The sequence below is a fragment of the Myotis lucifugus genome, unplaced genomic scaffold (genome assembly GCF_000147115.1).
Source record: "Myotis lucifugus unplaced genomic scaffold, Myoluc2.0 scaffold_137, whole genome shotgun sequence".
In the NCBI taxonomy this organism is placed as follows: Eukaryota; Metazoa; Chordata; class Mammalia; order Chiroptera; family Vespertilionidae; genus Myotis; species Myotis lucifugus.
Window position 1 is genome coordinate 3,509,693 of NW_005871185.1, and position 15,073 is coordinate 3,524,765.

The 15,073-nt window shown below is 38.4% G+C and overlaps 1 protein-coding gene across 4 annotated transcripts in view; it reads left to right on the forward strand.

The window, feature by feature from the left end:
• ATP6V1A (ATPase H+ transporting V1 subunit A) overlaps positions 1 to 15,073 on the forward strand; it is a 47,494-nt gene that overhangs the window by 20,952 nt on the left and 11,469 nt on the right. For all 4 annotated transcript variants that reach the window (XM_006094458.3, XM_023758684.1, XM_023758683.1 and 1 more), the window contains 9 exons: positions 1,163 to 1,377; positions 1,630 to 1,767; positions 4,487 to 4,638; positions 8,371 to 8,533; positions 9,034 to 9,142; positions 11,751 to 11,873; positions 11,970 to 12,084; positions 13,156 to 13,219; positions 14,754 to 14,957. In XM_006094458.3, coding sequence (XP_006094520.1) covers positions 1,163 to 1,377; positions 1,630 to 1,767; positions 4,487 to 4,638; positions 8,371 to 8,533; positions 9,034 to 9,142; positions 11,751 to 11,873; positions 11,970 to 12,084; positions 13,156 to 13,219; positions 14,754 to 14,957 — 1,283 coding nt within the window. The remainder of the gene's footprint in view (positions 1 to 1,162; positions 1,378 to 1,629; positions 1,768 to 4,486; positions 4,639 to 8,370; positions 8,534 to 9,033; positions 9,143 to 11,750; positions 11,874 to 11,969; positions 12,085 to 13,155; positions 13,220 to 14,753; positions 14,958 to 15,073) is intronic.

Consider the following 15,073-nt stretch of genomic DNA (forward strand, 5'->3'; position numbering starts at 1 on the left):
GTTCATAACCAATTATTAGAAATGAAACTATATCTTGGAGATCTTTCTAGAGCAATTCATATAAGCTTCTATTCCTTTTTTACAGCTAAATAGCATTCACCATATGAATATGAATATAATTCATATGGTATATTAATCAATATCTTAATGATAGAAATTTTAGTTGTTTCTAGTCATTTATTACATACAATGTAACTATAGCATGAATTCACAGAAGTTAGATTTTTGGGTCAAAATTTATGCATTTTAGTTTTGATATTGCTAAATTGGTGTCAATAAAAGTTGTACTGCTTTTACGCCTATGAACAAGTACATGAGAGCAAGCAGGACTCAATGTGCTTATTTTCAGGCTTTATTCTTTTCCTTTTTAAAACCACTTAATTCTTAAGATTTTAATTTTTTGTTAGGAACTAATATCCTTTTTAGGGGACTGATGTTCTTAAGTTTTATAGTTGAAATAATGTACTAAAGAGAAACTTTTGTTTCTGTTTTTAAGTTCTGTGGTTTCTCAAACTGCACCAAGGCACTCTGGGCAACTTCAACTCCCAGGATGTTTTAAATTTTTGAAGTTAACAAGAATATTAGACATCTTGTCAGACACCATGTGACCTAGTAGCTTGAGATAATAAACAGTTTCGTTACTTGGCTGCACTATATTCTTGTTGATGATGTCATATATTCACGAAGCTGAGTTTTTGGTGATTGCTAAACTAAAAAGCAAGTACTATGTGCAGCTGAATATGGATCAGGTATTCAGTCTGATTCCAAGGTTTGAAAATTGTAAAATGCCTGACAGGCACATATATCCCATTTTTAAGAATTGAGTTTATTTAAGAATGAAATTAAAATAATATTTTTTCTATTTATGTATATTTCCAAGTGCCACTTGGTTATTTGGAGATGTGTGTGTGTGTGTGTGTGTGTGTGTGTGTGTGTGTGTATACATATAGTTGTTTGGATATGGCTATTTAATAAATGTAATTATTAGATAGAAGTTTTGTCACTGTGAAAATGTTACTAAAACACTAAGAATGTTGTAAACTGAGAAAGGTTGACCATCTCTGTTTTAGCTCCTTAAGTATCATTTCCCATTAAACTGGTATTTCCTTTTTATAGTATCTCTAAACTTTCTTAGTGAGTTTTCCTCAACTACTGTTTCTAGCTGGTGTGTCTGTTGGAGATCCTGTACTCCGCACTGGTAAACCCCTCTCTGTAGAACTTGGTCCTGGCATTATGGGAGCCATTTTTGATGGTATTCAAAGACCTTTGTCGGACATCAGCAATCAGACCCAAAGTATCTACATTCCTCGAGGAGTAAATGTGTCTGCTCTTAGCAGAGATATCAAATGGGATTTTACACCTTGCAAAAACCTACGGGTATGTCTTTATAATCAAGATTTCTAAAGTTGGTTTCAGATTGTGAAATGAATATTTAGTGAATTATTTTGTACTCTTAATTCAAATAAAAATAGACCACAGAAGCATAGTATAAATTTTTCTTTAAATCTACTAGGATTATAGAACTAATATGTTTTACTGATAAGCGAGGCAAATGATTTAAAGAATATCAAGGGTCGGTCTACTTGATGTTTATTTGAACATTAAACAACAAATGCATTTGTTCTCTAGGTTGGTAGTCACATCACTGGTGGAGATATTTATGGAATTGTCAATGAAAATTCTCTCATCAAACACAAAATCATGTTACCTCCACGAAGCAGAGGAACTGTAACTTACATTGCTCCACCTGGAAATTACGATACCTCTGTAAGTATCACATAAACTTTATCTCACAGAGTAGTCCTACTTATATATGCTAGTTGCCCAGTTTTAGTGCTCTAAATAGTTATAGAGTTATTTAATGTGTAGGTTTTAAGTAATTCCCATCATTATTTTTTTATTCAACTTTTTTTTTCAACTTGGGCTTGGGAATACAAAAACAAGTTTCTAAAAAATTTTTTTGTTAAAGTCTAGTTGCCATACAATATTATATTACGTTCAGGTAAACAACATAGTCATTTGACATTTATATACCCTACGATATGATCACCATAGTAAGCCTAGTAATTATCTGTCATCAAGCAAAGTTACTATATTCTTGACATATTCCCTGTGCTGTATGTTATATCCAGGTGCTTATTAGGTAAAGGGAATAAGAGAACATAGTGTTTCTTTTTCTTTTTTTTCTTAATATTTTTATTGATTTTAGGGAGAGGGGGAGAGAGAAAGAAACATCAATGATGAGAGAGAATCATTGATTGGCTGCCTCCTGCCTGCCCCGCACTGGGGATCAAGACCACAACCCAGGTATATGCACTGACTGGGATCCGAATCATGACCTCCTGGTTACATAGTTGACGCTCAACCACTGAACCATGCCAGCCAGGCCATAGTGTTTCTTTTTTGAGAGAGAACTATCTATAACAGTGATGGCGAACCTATGACATGCGTGTCAGAGGTGACACGCGAACTCATTTTTTTGGTTGATTTTTCTTTGTTAAATGGCATTTAAATATATAAAATAAATATCAAAAATATACATCTTTGTTTTACTATGGTTGCAAATATCAAACAATTTCTATATGTGACACGGCACCAGAGTTAAGTTAGGATTTTTCAAAATGCTGACACGCCAAGCTCAAAAGGTTCGCTATCACTGATCTATAATAATAAAAGCATAACATGCACATTGACTGAACGACCAAAGAGCAAAACGACCATCCGGACGACCTTCCGGACAACCACGCTATGACACGCACTGGCGCCAGGCCAGCCAAGGCTGGTGTGATGTGATTGGTCGGGGGGCCCAGGCTACCCAGCTGGCGGCGCTGTGGCAGGTGGGCAGGGCCTCCCTTTGTGCAGCAATCGATTGTGGAGCCCAGGCCGGGTGGGCGGGGCTTCCCTCTGCACAGTGATCAATGACGGAGCCCCACAGAGGGAGGTCCAGGCCCCACCGGCCAGCGACGCTGTGGCTGGTGTGCAGGGCTGGCCAGCAATCGCCCCACAGAGGGAGGCCCAGGCCAGCCAACTGATCGCACCCCATGCCTGTCACCTGCAGAGGGAGGTGACAGGTGGTGGGGGAGGGAGGTCAGCGCCTCACAGATGGCAAGTGGTGGCAGGGGTGGGGTCAGCTGCCAGCAGCCAGGAGAAGGCAAGCCCTGATAGGCCCTGATCGCCAGCCAGGCCTAGGGACCCTACCTGAGGGGTCCCGGATTGCTAGAGGGCACAACACTGTGCACCGGGCCTCTAGTCTAGTATAACATTTTCCTTCTTCGTTAATTTATGCTACATTACTTAAAGCCCTGATTCTTTAGACCTGTAAGAGACTTTGATTTTAATTGTCAATCTGTATTCACATAATTAGTTGCATAATGGATTACATGAATTCTTGGGTGAGCCATTTAAAACTTAGTCCTTTAATGTTATTGATAGTCATATCATATCAAATCCCTAATCATCTTTGTGGGTATGAAGATAAGTATTGCGAAGACAAGTGTAACATATCATTTTTTCCTAATAAAATGTGATAAAATATAATTTTCCAGTTATTTCACAAAAATAAGTCTGTGTTGTATAATATGTAGAGAGCAAGAGTTAAGATTGGAGTTCTGGGCAATCAGCTAGCCTTAACTCACTAGCTTAGAGACTCATTCACTTTTATGTGGAAGAACCACCCTAAAGTGGTTCATATATCAACAGAATTACAGATTTTATAGGTCTTTGGACTTTGGAATTGTTTGTGAATAGTTGAAATCATGTCAGTGTTCATAAATGTTAGAGTATTACTAATTATTTTTTGGCTTTTGCAAATATTTTTAAATATTTAACCTTATTAAATATTTTAGGGTTATTTAATTGATGTATTTTTCATTAAAGCAGTTATAGGAGCATTATAATAAAGTAAATAAAACAACAAATAGAAATTTATGAAAACATTCATTTTTCCTCTCCCCCAGTCCCAGGAGTATCTCCTGTATCCTTCCAGATTTCTCCCTATGTATATCCTCATAACTTAATTAACTGTTCCTCTATTACTTGAGATATCTCTTTCTCAAAAACCCCTAAGCTGTTTTTAATCACAAAAACAGTAATAAGGGCCAAACAGTAATAGAACGGAATATAAAGATTTACAATAAAAAGTATAAATCTACTTCCCCACTTCCCTACAAAACACCTTCCTACCACCAAGAAGAATCTGAGGTTACTTTGATTTAGAGCAGTGGTTCTCAATCTGTGGGTCGTGACCCCTTTGGTGGTCAAACGACCCTTTCCCAGGGGTCGCCTAAGACCATCCTGCATATCAGATATTTACATTACGATTCATAACAGTAGCAACATTACAGTTATGAAGTAGCCACGAAAATAATTTTATGGTTGGGTCACAACATGAGGAACTGTATTTAAAGGGCCAGAAGGTTGAGAACCACTGATTTAGAGGAATAGATGTTTATAAATTTGTGCTTCAAATCCTGATGTATTTTTATAGGATGTTGTCTTGGAGCTGGAATTTGAAGGTGTAAAGGATAAGTTCAGCATGGTACAGGTATGGCCTGTACGTCAAGTTCGGCCTGTCACTGAGAAGTTGCCTGCCAATCATCCTTTGTTGACTGGCCAGAGAATCCTTGATGCCCTTTTTCCGTAAGTTTGAGTTGTGTCCCAGTTTTCCCCGAGTTATTATCACCATAGTAAGCCTAATAACTATCTGCCATCATGCAAAGTTACTATAGTATTGACATATTGCCTGTGCTGTATGTTATATCCAGATACTTATTAGGTAAAGGTAATAAGAGCACATAGTGTTGCCCTGGCCGGCTTGGCTCAGTGGATAGAGCGTCAGCCTGCGGATTGAAGGGTCCCAGGTCGATTCCGGCCAAGGGCACATGCCTGGGTTGCAGGCTTGATCCCCAGTGGGGGGCGTGCAGGAGGCAGCCAATCAATGATTCTCTCTCATCATTGATGTTTCTATCTCTCTCTCTACCCTTACTCTCTGAAATCAATAAAGAAATATATTTTAAAAAAAAGCACATAGTGTTTATTTTTTGAGAGGAAAATATTCTTTATAAATAAATATTTTATGTGCTAATCCTATAATACATTTTATCTAGAGAAATTCTTTACTTTCCCCTTTCTACCTTCCACTGTTCTCCTCATTTTCACAGCCACATCTCTGGAAAGAATGAATAGTTCTTTCCACCTTTCCCTCTCTAATTTGCCATACTACTCTGCCCTTGGATCCACCACTCAACTGAAACTACTCTCACTAACATAGTCAGTCACTCCCATACTTAATAATTCAATAAATACGTTTTATTTCGTTCTACTCCTTCCTCTTTGAAACATCTTCTTTCTTTGTTCTTCCTGTTAGCTTTTGTCCACAAGTTCTAATTCTTCATTGCAGGTTTATTCTTCTTAATTTTGCTATTTCTTAGTGTTTTCCCTCTTTTAGGGCCTTTTTTCTCATCATTATATATCTTACCCTCTGAGGATAACTTCATCCACTCTCATCACTTAAATATTCATATTTAGAATATACCAGGTATAGTCTCCAACATCTGTTTCTTCATCCCAAATTTCTTCTGCATTCCAGACTCATATATAAAACACTTCTGATTATACCTCTCCTTTTCAATGTCCTACAGGTGCCTCAAAGTCAGTATGTTCAAAACTAAAGCAATTATCTTAATCACCACTTCCTTCCTTACAACTTGCTCATTTTTCTTTGCTGCCTTTCTCAGCAAATGTCATCATCCATCCATCCTCCCAGTGAATGCCTAATCTAAAATCTGTTACTTCTCTCAAGGATCGTTTTTACCCTTCCACATCTCATTATTGAACAAGTGCTTTTATTCTTTTCCCTAAATATTTTTTGTCTGTATCTTTCCTCCCTGCTTCATGACCCTAATTAAGGTTCTTACCCTAATTCCTGCAATAATCACATTTAATCAGACTTGCTATCTCCAGTCTTGCCTTCTTTCTAAGTGGTTGTCCTTATTAGATAGTGATCTATTTAAAACACATGTCTGTTCCTCACTGCTTTCTTGAAAACCTTCAGTGCTCTTCATTGCTTTTAAAACAAATACAAATACACACTCCTTAACACTTTACAAAGCTACCCATGATCTGGGCATTGCTTACCTTTCAATATTGTTTCAGGCACTTAATTGCCTAGCTACTTCCTTTTGTACCATCTTCTAGGCATACTGAGGACTGTTAATTTCTCAAGCAGTGCTCCCTCTTGGATCTTGGCCATGCTGTTCCCTCTGCTGAAAATGTTACTTCCCTTTATCTGACTAATTTCTCTTTCCTTTCTAGTCTTATCTACTTTCAGGGAGACTTTCCTAACCCCACTCCAATCCAGTGTTAGACTGTGCACCAGTTCCTATGTATTCCCACAACACCTTGGTTGTTTTCTATGATAGCACTTTCACATTGGGTTGCATTGCTAAACTTCCAAACTGGGGCACACCCAGCCCTGCCTCCCCTCCCTAGGTTAATAGTGATTTGAAAGAGGTATGTAAAGCCATAGGATGAATGGGCATGCCTTCTGAATTTATCAGTCACTGAAAGATTTGGAGGAGAAAAGATTTTAATGCATGTTTTATATTGAAAAAAGTCAATTATTATTAAGGATGCAGTGTTTTAGTGAATTTTCATGATAAAACACAATATTATAAAGAAATTTCCCTTATTGTCACATCTCATTTCTCCTGCCCAGACCTTCCCACCACACACACACACACACACACACACACCCTCACAACATTCACTTTCCTCTGCCCTTAAGATTATTTCACTGTCCACTGCCACATTTTAGGGAAAGTGTGGAAGTGGCTGCTAAGTAGTACTGCAATCATCAACTGACTGCAGTTTACCCCACTGTTATGTGAGTGCTCTGAATACAGAAACATGGCTATCTTTTTTTTTTTAATCCTCACTCGAGGATATGTTTTTTATTGATTTTTTGAGGGAAGGGGGAGGAGAGAGAAAAATGGGAGGGAGAAAGAGAGGGAAAGAAAGAGAAACATCAGTGTGAGAGAGAAACGTGCCCTGACCGTGGATGGAACTGGCAACCTAGATATGTGCCCTGACCGGAAATCGAACCCACAACCTTTGGAATTCAAATCCAACTGAGCCACCTGGCCAAGGCAAACATTGCTATCTTACTTTCTGTTGTCTTTCTAGCATCTCCACGCACATTTTTTAATGTCCTGGAAGTACTTTGTAAATAGTTATTGAATGGATAAAAGGGGTTGACTGAATACCTTATCGAAAGTTTTTGTTCATTCACAGCAAGTCGTGAATTTAAGGTCTTCCTTTTTACCTCAAGAGACAATTTTCAAAAGTCTTTTATATTTTTATTGTAGCTCTAATTCATAGGTTGTCCTTTCATGAACTAATTTCAATGAGCATTCAGAATATCATTAATACTATTTTATTTATCCTTTTTTGTGTGTATCCCTTTTCCTAAGGTACCTTGTGGAATCTACTTTCACTTTTCAGCTATTCAAGCTGATAGAGATGATCAGTGATTAACAAACAATACTATTATAGGTACTAACTAGGAGAGCAATTATCTATACTAATAAAAGGGTAATATGCTAATTAGACCGGATCGACTGGATGTCTTCCGGACGTCCGATGTCCTTCCAGACAAAGCCACGGAGGCGGGGGCTGAGGCAGAGGCGGTTAGGGACGATCAGGCCGGCAGGGGAGCAAGTGGTTAGGGGCAAGATCAGGCTGGCATGAGGGAGTAAACAGTTAGGGGCGAGATCAGGCTGGTGTAGGCGAGCAAGCAGTTAGGGGCGAGATCAGGCCAGTGCAGGGGAGCAAGCAGTTAGGGGTGAGATCAGGCCGCTGGTGGGGAGCAAGCAGTTAGGGGCAAGATCAGTCCAGTGGAGAAGCAAGCAGTTAGGGGCGAGATCAGGCCAGCAGGAGAGCAGTTAGGGGCGATCAGGCAGGCAGGCAGAGATGGTTAGGGGCGATCAGGTCAGCAGGGGAGCAGTTAGGGGCAATCAGGCAGGCAGGCAGAGGTGGTTGGGGCAATCAGGTCGGCAGGGGAGTAGTTAGGGGCATTGGGCTGGTCAGCAGAGTGGTTAGGGGCGATCAGGCAGGCAGGCAGGCAGGCAGGCAGGCGAGAGGTTAGGAGCCAGGGGTCCTGGATTGGAGAGGGTGCAGGCCGGACTGAGGGATACCCCCCCACCTCCCCCTGTGCACGAATTTCATGCCTCTAGTACCTATATAATTGCTCTTTGTAAGTGTATACATATAGATACACATGAAAATATTTCAAAGTTCTTTAACTTACACCTATTTTATTTACTGGCATTTATTAGCAAGTGAAGTAATTTATACTTTGTTTTCTTTGTTTAGATGTGTGCAGGGAGGAACTACTGCAATCCCGGGGGCTTTTGGCTGTGGAAAGACAGTGATTTCGCAGTCTCTGTCCAAGTATTCCAACAGTGATGTAATCATCTATGTAGGATGTGGTGAAAGAGGAAATGAGATGTCTGAAGTCCTCCGCGACTTCCCAGAGGTCTGTATCTATAGAGTTTCAAATAATATTTTAGAGAAAATACTACTAATCAACTTTCACTGGCAATTAATAAAGCTTTGTGTTATATCTAGAGCATTACTCTCATTTATCAAGGATCTTTTAAGGAATTTTCTAATTAGACTCATGATTCAATTTATATATTTAAGGAAAGGAATTTGTTTCAGCCAGACACTTGAAAGTCTGGTGGCTTTCAGTTATTGGGAGAATATAAAATAGACAATAGGCTTTATATGATTTTCTAGGTAACTGTAGTAATAATATTCCTTTTTCCATAAAATAATGGATTTCACTTAGGAAATGGAAATAATGGCTGTCATTTTTACAGCACAGTGGGACAGGGAGATGAAGTTGGAGTGATGGAGAATATTATTTTGGCAACACTGATTAGAAGAGAAGTTAAATATAGACAGTTTGTAAAAAAGAGACTAAAATGTTCTATTTAGAAAATAGAAGATCACTAATAGATTGTTTGCCTCTAGCTCACAATGGAAGTTGATGGTAAGGTAGAGTCAATTATGAAGAGGACAGCTTTGGTAGCCAATACCTCCAACATGCCTGTGGCTGCCAGGGAAGCCTCTATTTATACTGGTGAGTATATGAATTGGAATAAAAGCAGTTAACATTTATTCTTCAGTTTAGAGCTAACTCCAAACTCTTTCTTTTCCAAAGAACTTTTCTTTCATTCTAAAATACCTCTGTTTATATAACCATATCCCTAGTTTTTAAAAAATATTTTACTTATATCTTGAGAATATCCACTGAGCCAAACCGGTTTTGGCTGCCCCAATCTTTTTAATGACTATAAAATGATGTATCTTCTATTACTATGTTTTTTTCCTTACACTTTTGACCATCAATCTATCTCTGAATAAACCTGTGTCTCTATAACATGAATCATCAGCTTTGAGTTATTATATTTTGACTCCTGGATATGAGAAATAAGAATATCAGGCAGGCAGGCGAGTGGTTAGGAGCCAGCATTCCTGGATTGTGAGAGGGATGTCTGACTGTGGAATCGGGCCTAAACCGGCAGTCAGACATCCCCCGAGGGGTCCCATATTGGAGGCTGGACTGAGGGACACCCCCCCTCCATGCATGAATTGTGTTCACTGGGCCTCTAGTCCCATATAATAAAAGCCTAATGTTCAAATTGACCTAACAGCGGAATGACCAGTGGAATGACCGGTCGCTATGATGTGCACTGACCACCAGGGGGCAGATGCTCAACGCAGGAGCTGCCCCCAGCATGCAGGCCTCAGGCCAGCTAAGGCGGGTGCCAGTGGGGGCCCCTCTGATTGCCCTGCCGGTTGCCCCTCAGAGGGAGGTGACCAGCAGCGGGGAGCGAGGCCAGCAAGCTGGTGGCGGCAGGCTGGTCAAGGTGGGTGCCAGCGGGCCCCCACTCCCCTCCCCCCGATCGCCAGTCACCCCACAGATTGGCCCTAATCGCCAGCCAGGCCTAGGGACCCTACCCATGCACGAATTTCGTGCACCAGGCCTCTAGTAGTTAATAAACATAAAGAAAAGTTGAAAGAATGTTACAATGAACACCCATACACCCAGCACCTAGAATTATCAATTAACATATTACAATTCTTGCTTTATTAGATGCCTATTTAGTCTGTTTTTCTTAACTGAGCTATATATCGTCTTTCCTATGTATATTAATCATTTGAAAACTGCTATAATTGGGTCCAAGGAACTCAGTTTTGGATAGTAGTTGTTTTTCCTACTGATTTGTAAAAGCTCTTTGAAATTAGTCTTTTATCTGTCGTGAGTTGCAAATGTTTTCCCAGTTTGTTCATATTTTAGTTTTGTCTGAGGGTTTTGTTTTTTCCCCTCTTGTAGGCACCAATCTTTAAGTCTGTGAAACTTCTTTGAGGCTTACTTGTGTATATGTCTCTTCTACCAAGTCTTTCCAATATATACACACAATTGTTAGGAATGTCATCAGGGAAACTTAAAAACATAGCCGTGCTTGTATAAAAGCGGATCTGGTCCTATCATCAGATTGAAACATGAAATAATTATTGTGTTTTTTAACCCTTAATAATGATAAGTAATATTTCTTAAAGACTTTGTTCATGGAACCATTTTTTAGAAGCCTCAGAAATCAGTACTTTTTATTCTGAAATAAGTACTATGAAAAATAGTTAAGTGCTGAATTTTCCAACAACTATTTTGTTTTACCTACTATAAGCCTCTGTTTCTTTACTAGTAAAATAAAGGAACTGGAGCCATAGATTTTGAGAGTCTTATAATGTAGCAACAACTATAAATTTCTAATAGCTTAGAGTTGCATAGTTCTTTGTACTTCTTAGAGGGCATTTATATGTGTCATTTAATCTCATGCATATAGGTAGATAGGGCAAGAGCTTTATTATTTTAACATATTAGGAAACCACACTGGGAATGAAGTTACTTAGCTAAGGTCAATGACAGAATAGAAACTAGAATCCAGCACTTCTTCCTATAGATTACCTTCTTCAAAGGGGTTTACTATATGTATGATTTTAGAGGACAGGACTTGATCTGCATAGCAGAATGATCTGGATAATTAAGATATTACTCATGTTAATAATATATGCTACTTTTGAAAAATAACCAAACAAGCTAATTGTTTGAGGGTTTTTTGGTGTGTATATATGTGACACATAGGCAAAAACTATATTGGAAATTAACTTCAAACTTAATTATATTAATAGGGAAAAGAAGAGAGAAAAAGCCTTTTTCAACCCGTTAGAATGTATATCATATTAAGGTAGACTAGGCTGTGGCAACAAATACACCTTAATACAATTACTCAATAATAATAGATATTTATTTAAGGTGGTTAGGGGACTCTTTACTCTGTCATTCTGGGCTGGGACCCAGACTGAAAAGAACTCTTTCATTTCAGCGTAGGCCCTCCAGAGCTCCTGGGAGCTCGCTCCCTCTCAGTAAGCCAGAAGGAAGATGTGGCTTGCCTGGCAGTGAAACACATTACTTTGATTAGCTACAAGTCAGTTTACATGGCCATATTTAAATGCAAAGGAGGTTATAGGAAATATAATTCATCTGTGTGTCCAAAAGAAGAAGAATAGATTTTGGTGAAACAGCAGATTGGCTCATGTACTTCTTGCTTTAAAGTTTTCTCAAGGGTGAAAAGTCAGGATTATACATTATAGCATTATAACGTATAGTATTCTTCCCAATTTAGGAATTACATTGTCAGAATATTTCCGTGACATGGGCTACAACGTCAGTATGATGGCTGACTCCACCTCTAGATGGGCTGAGGCCCTAAGAGAAATCTCTGGCCGCTTAGCTGAAATGCCTGCAGGTAAGTCTGTGTATCACTTATTATGTAAGAAAAACTGATAGGTTTTTGGGGACTGCCCTAGTACCTCTCTTTTAAAATTGTTTTTTCATTTTTCAGATAGTGGATATCCTGCATATCTTGGTGCCCGTCTGGCCTCTTTCTATGAGCGAGCAGGCAGGGTGAAATGTCTTGGAAATCCTGAAAGAGAAGGGAGTGTCAGCATTGTAGGAGCGTAAGTACCTAAACTATTTACTTTTCAAAGGAGAAAAAGGGTCATTTATTATTTATTTATTTTAATAGGGTCATTTATTTTGAAGAGAAAATACTTAGCCACTCTGGGAGCAGTGATTCTTACCAAGGTTGCACATCAAAGTCATCCAACGAGCTCTCTAGGTCATTTCTTTATGTTCTGGTTCCACAGATGTGACTTGGCTGATTATTACATTTAAGTCACAATATCCTAGGAACAACTTAGAAAATTATAGACATGTTAAGGTAAGATTATATATATAAAAGGCTAAGTGACCGACCGTCCGACCGACAACCGGCTGGTACATATGACACGCACTGGCAATTTAAAAATAAATGTTGACTTGCATGTGCGCGATACATGTAAAGCTCTCACTGGCGCCAATCACACACGTGTTTTGATCTGTCATTGTCGATTGTGAATTTGGTTGTTTTTGTTGACATTCAACGTGAACCACAGTGCAATTTATTCATTGACCATCCAACCAACTGGCTGTCTGGTACATATGATGCGCACTGGCAATTTAAAAATAAACGTTGACTCCCGCATGTGCAATACATATAAAGCTCTCACTGGCATCAATCACACGTGTGTTTTAATTTTATGATACTATATTCTATATACTATTTTAACATGTAAGTTTTTTCAGTAACGTAATCACCACATGAATTTTCTCCCAATTAATTTCCTTTCAATGTGCACGAATCGTGCACCGGGCCACTAGTATTATGATAAAAACCAAGTGCAGATTCACGATCACTATTTAAAGCACACTTTGTTCTCAGAGCTTGTCTTTCCTTCCTGCTTCATCTGTGTGATTAGAATAATGAAACTGCTTGTAATAAATATCTGTCTCATTTCTCATACTAGCAGGTATTTAATGATTCTTATTTGTTCTGGTTTCTATTTAAGATTTTTATGTAAAATTTTCTTTCCAAAGGTCATTACTAAAGTTATTTATATTAAAAAGCCATTTACATTAAAATTGACTTTCATATACAAGTTATTTTTCATAAGCATCCCTAATGACTATATTTTTTCTTTTAAATTTAGAGTTTCTCCACCTGGTGGTGATTTTTCTGACCCAGTTACATCTGCTACTCTTGGTATTGTTCAGGTATATCTTTTCTAGTATAGTTAACTTCCGAGCTTGGCACCACCCTCTACCTCCATGGGGTGTTCTAATGTTACCCAAATCATCATGAAGTATTTAATATAGTCACTAAAGAGTAGGTGATGGTCAAGTCTGTTTTAGTGTTTTATGAACATTCTTATCACTGAAAGCCTCAATGCTGTCTGTTCCTTCTTAGCTCTTTACCTGGGGTTTATAATAAATAATATCTATAAGTGGGAAATGTATCCGAGGTAGCAAAGTTTTATTAGCGTTAGAGTAATACTAACCTTTAAGTTAGAGTAATTTTAAAGTATTTTAAAGCAACTTTATTTTTTAATTGACTTTAGAGAGGGGTAGGGAGAGAGAAACATCGATGTGAGAGATAAGCATTAATTGGTTGCCCTGACTGGGAATCAAACCTGACACCTTTGGTGTACATGGCGACACTCCAGCCAAATGAGCCACACTGACCAGGGCGAGTTAGAATAACTTTAGATGTGGAAACAAATGAGCCCCAAAATGTGTAATGGTAAAAACTCAGTGGCAGTTTTTTTCCCCTCTTGGTAGTAATTCAGGGCTCCTTCCATCCTGTGGCTCTACTATCTCCTAGCCTGATAATTGTCTGCATCTGGCCAGCACAAAGGGAACCGAGAGAAGGCACACCTATTTTCTGAACCTTTGCCTCAGACCAGGTACTCCATTCATTCTGCTAGCCAAACCAGACAAAAGCAAAGCTGGAAAAATGTAGTTTTTGCCTAGGCAGATGCTTCCCAATGACAAGGCTTAAATGTTAGTGGATAGCTAGCCAACTTAGCCATTAAAAGAAGCCTAAATGAAAGATGTGTACAAATAGGGCTGTGGTGGGGGAAAAAAGTTGATGTACTCATAAGTATATGTATTATTCATGTGGGAAAAATAAAATATTTGCTTATGTTTTTGTCAATATTATATTAAAGGAAATGGCAGAGGCTAAATTTACAACTCTCAAAGACCTTAACTTTTGCTAAAAAATTGAGTTTTAAATTGTAGGGAAAGGGGGAGCAAGTTAGGGATGTATAAAATACACATGAATGTTTGGCCTCAGAAAAATAACTGTTAGGTCTTACTGGATTGGCCCTTCATGATAGGGAACTAAATTTAACCAGAACATTTAGAGATTTTTTTAATCAAAGGGAGTGTGTATTCTATCTCAATGGGCATTTTCTGGTTCATCTGTTTATATTGCACCATAATAATCTTCAAAACAATAAATTTTTCTTTTTGCTACTTGATTTGATACACTATTAAGGAAATTCAGATAAATTTTGATTTATATGTACTATGCATCCTGAATTGAAAGGAGTATATTTTTTAATTGCAAGTTTTATTCTATTTCAATTATACTTAAACTAAAAATATACATTATTTGCCCCCCAAAATATATGCAATTACATATTAAAACAAAATATACCTCAATACGTTTTTTTAAAACTTTTATTTTTTAAGACAAATTATTCTTAAAATGATTGAAAGTTTGCTTGTTTTGTTTTTCAATCAGGTGTTCTGGGGCTTAGATAAGAAACTAGCTCAACGTAAGCATTTCCCCTCTGTCAACTGGCTAATCAGCTACAGCAAGTATATGCGTGCCTTGGATGAGTACTATGACAAGCACTTTACAGAGTTTGTTCCTCTGAGGACCAAAGCTAAGGAGATCCTGCAGGAAGAAGAAGATCTAGCAGAAATTGTACAGCTTGTGGGAAAGGTGAGTTATAAAATCCCACTGGAGCCCTGACCGGTTTGGCTCAGAGGATAGAGCGTCGGCCTGCAGACTGAAGGGTCCCAGGTTCGATTCCGGTCAAGGGCATGTACCTTGGTTGC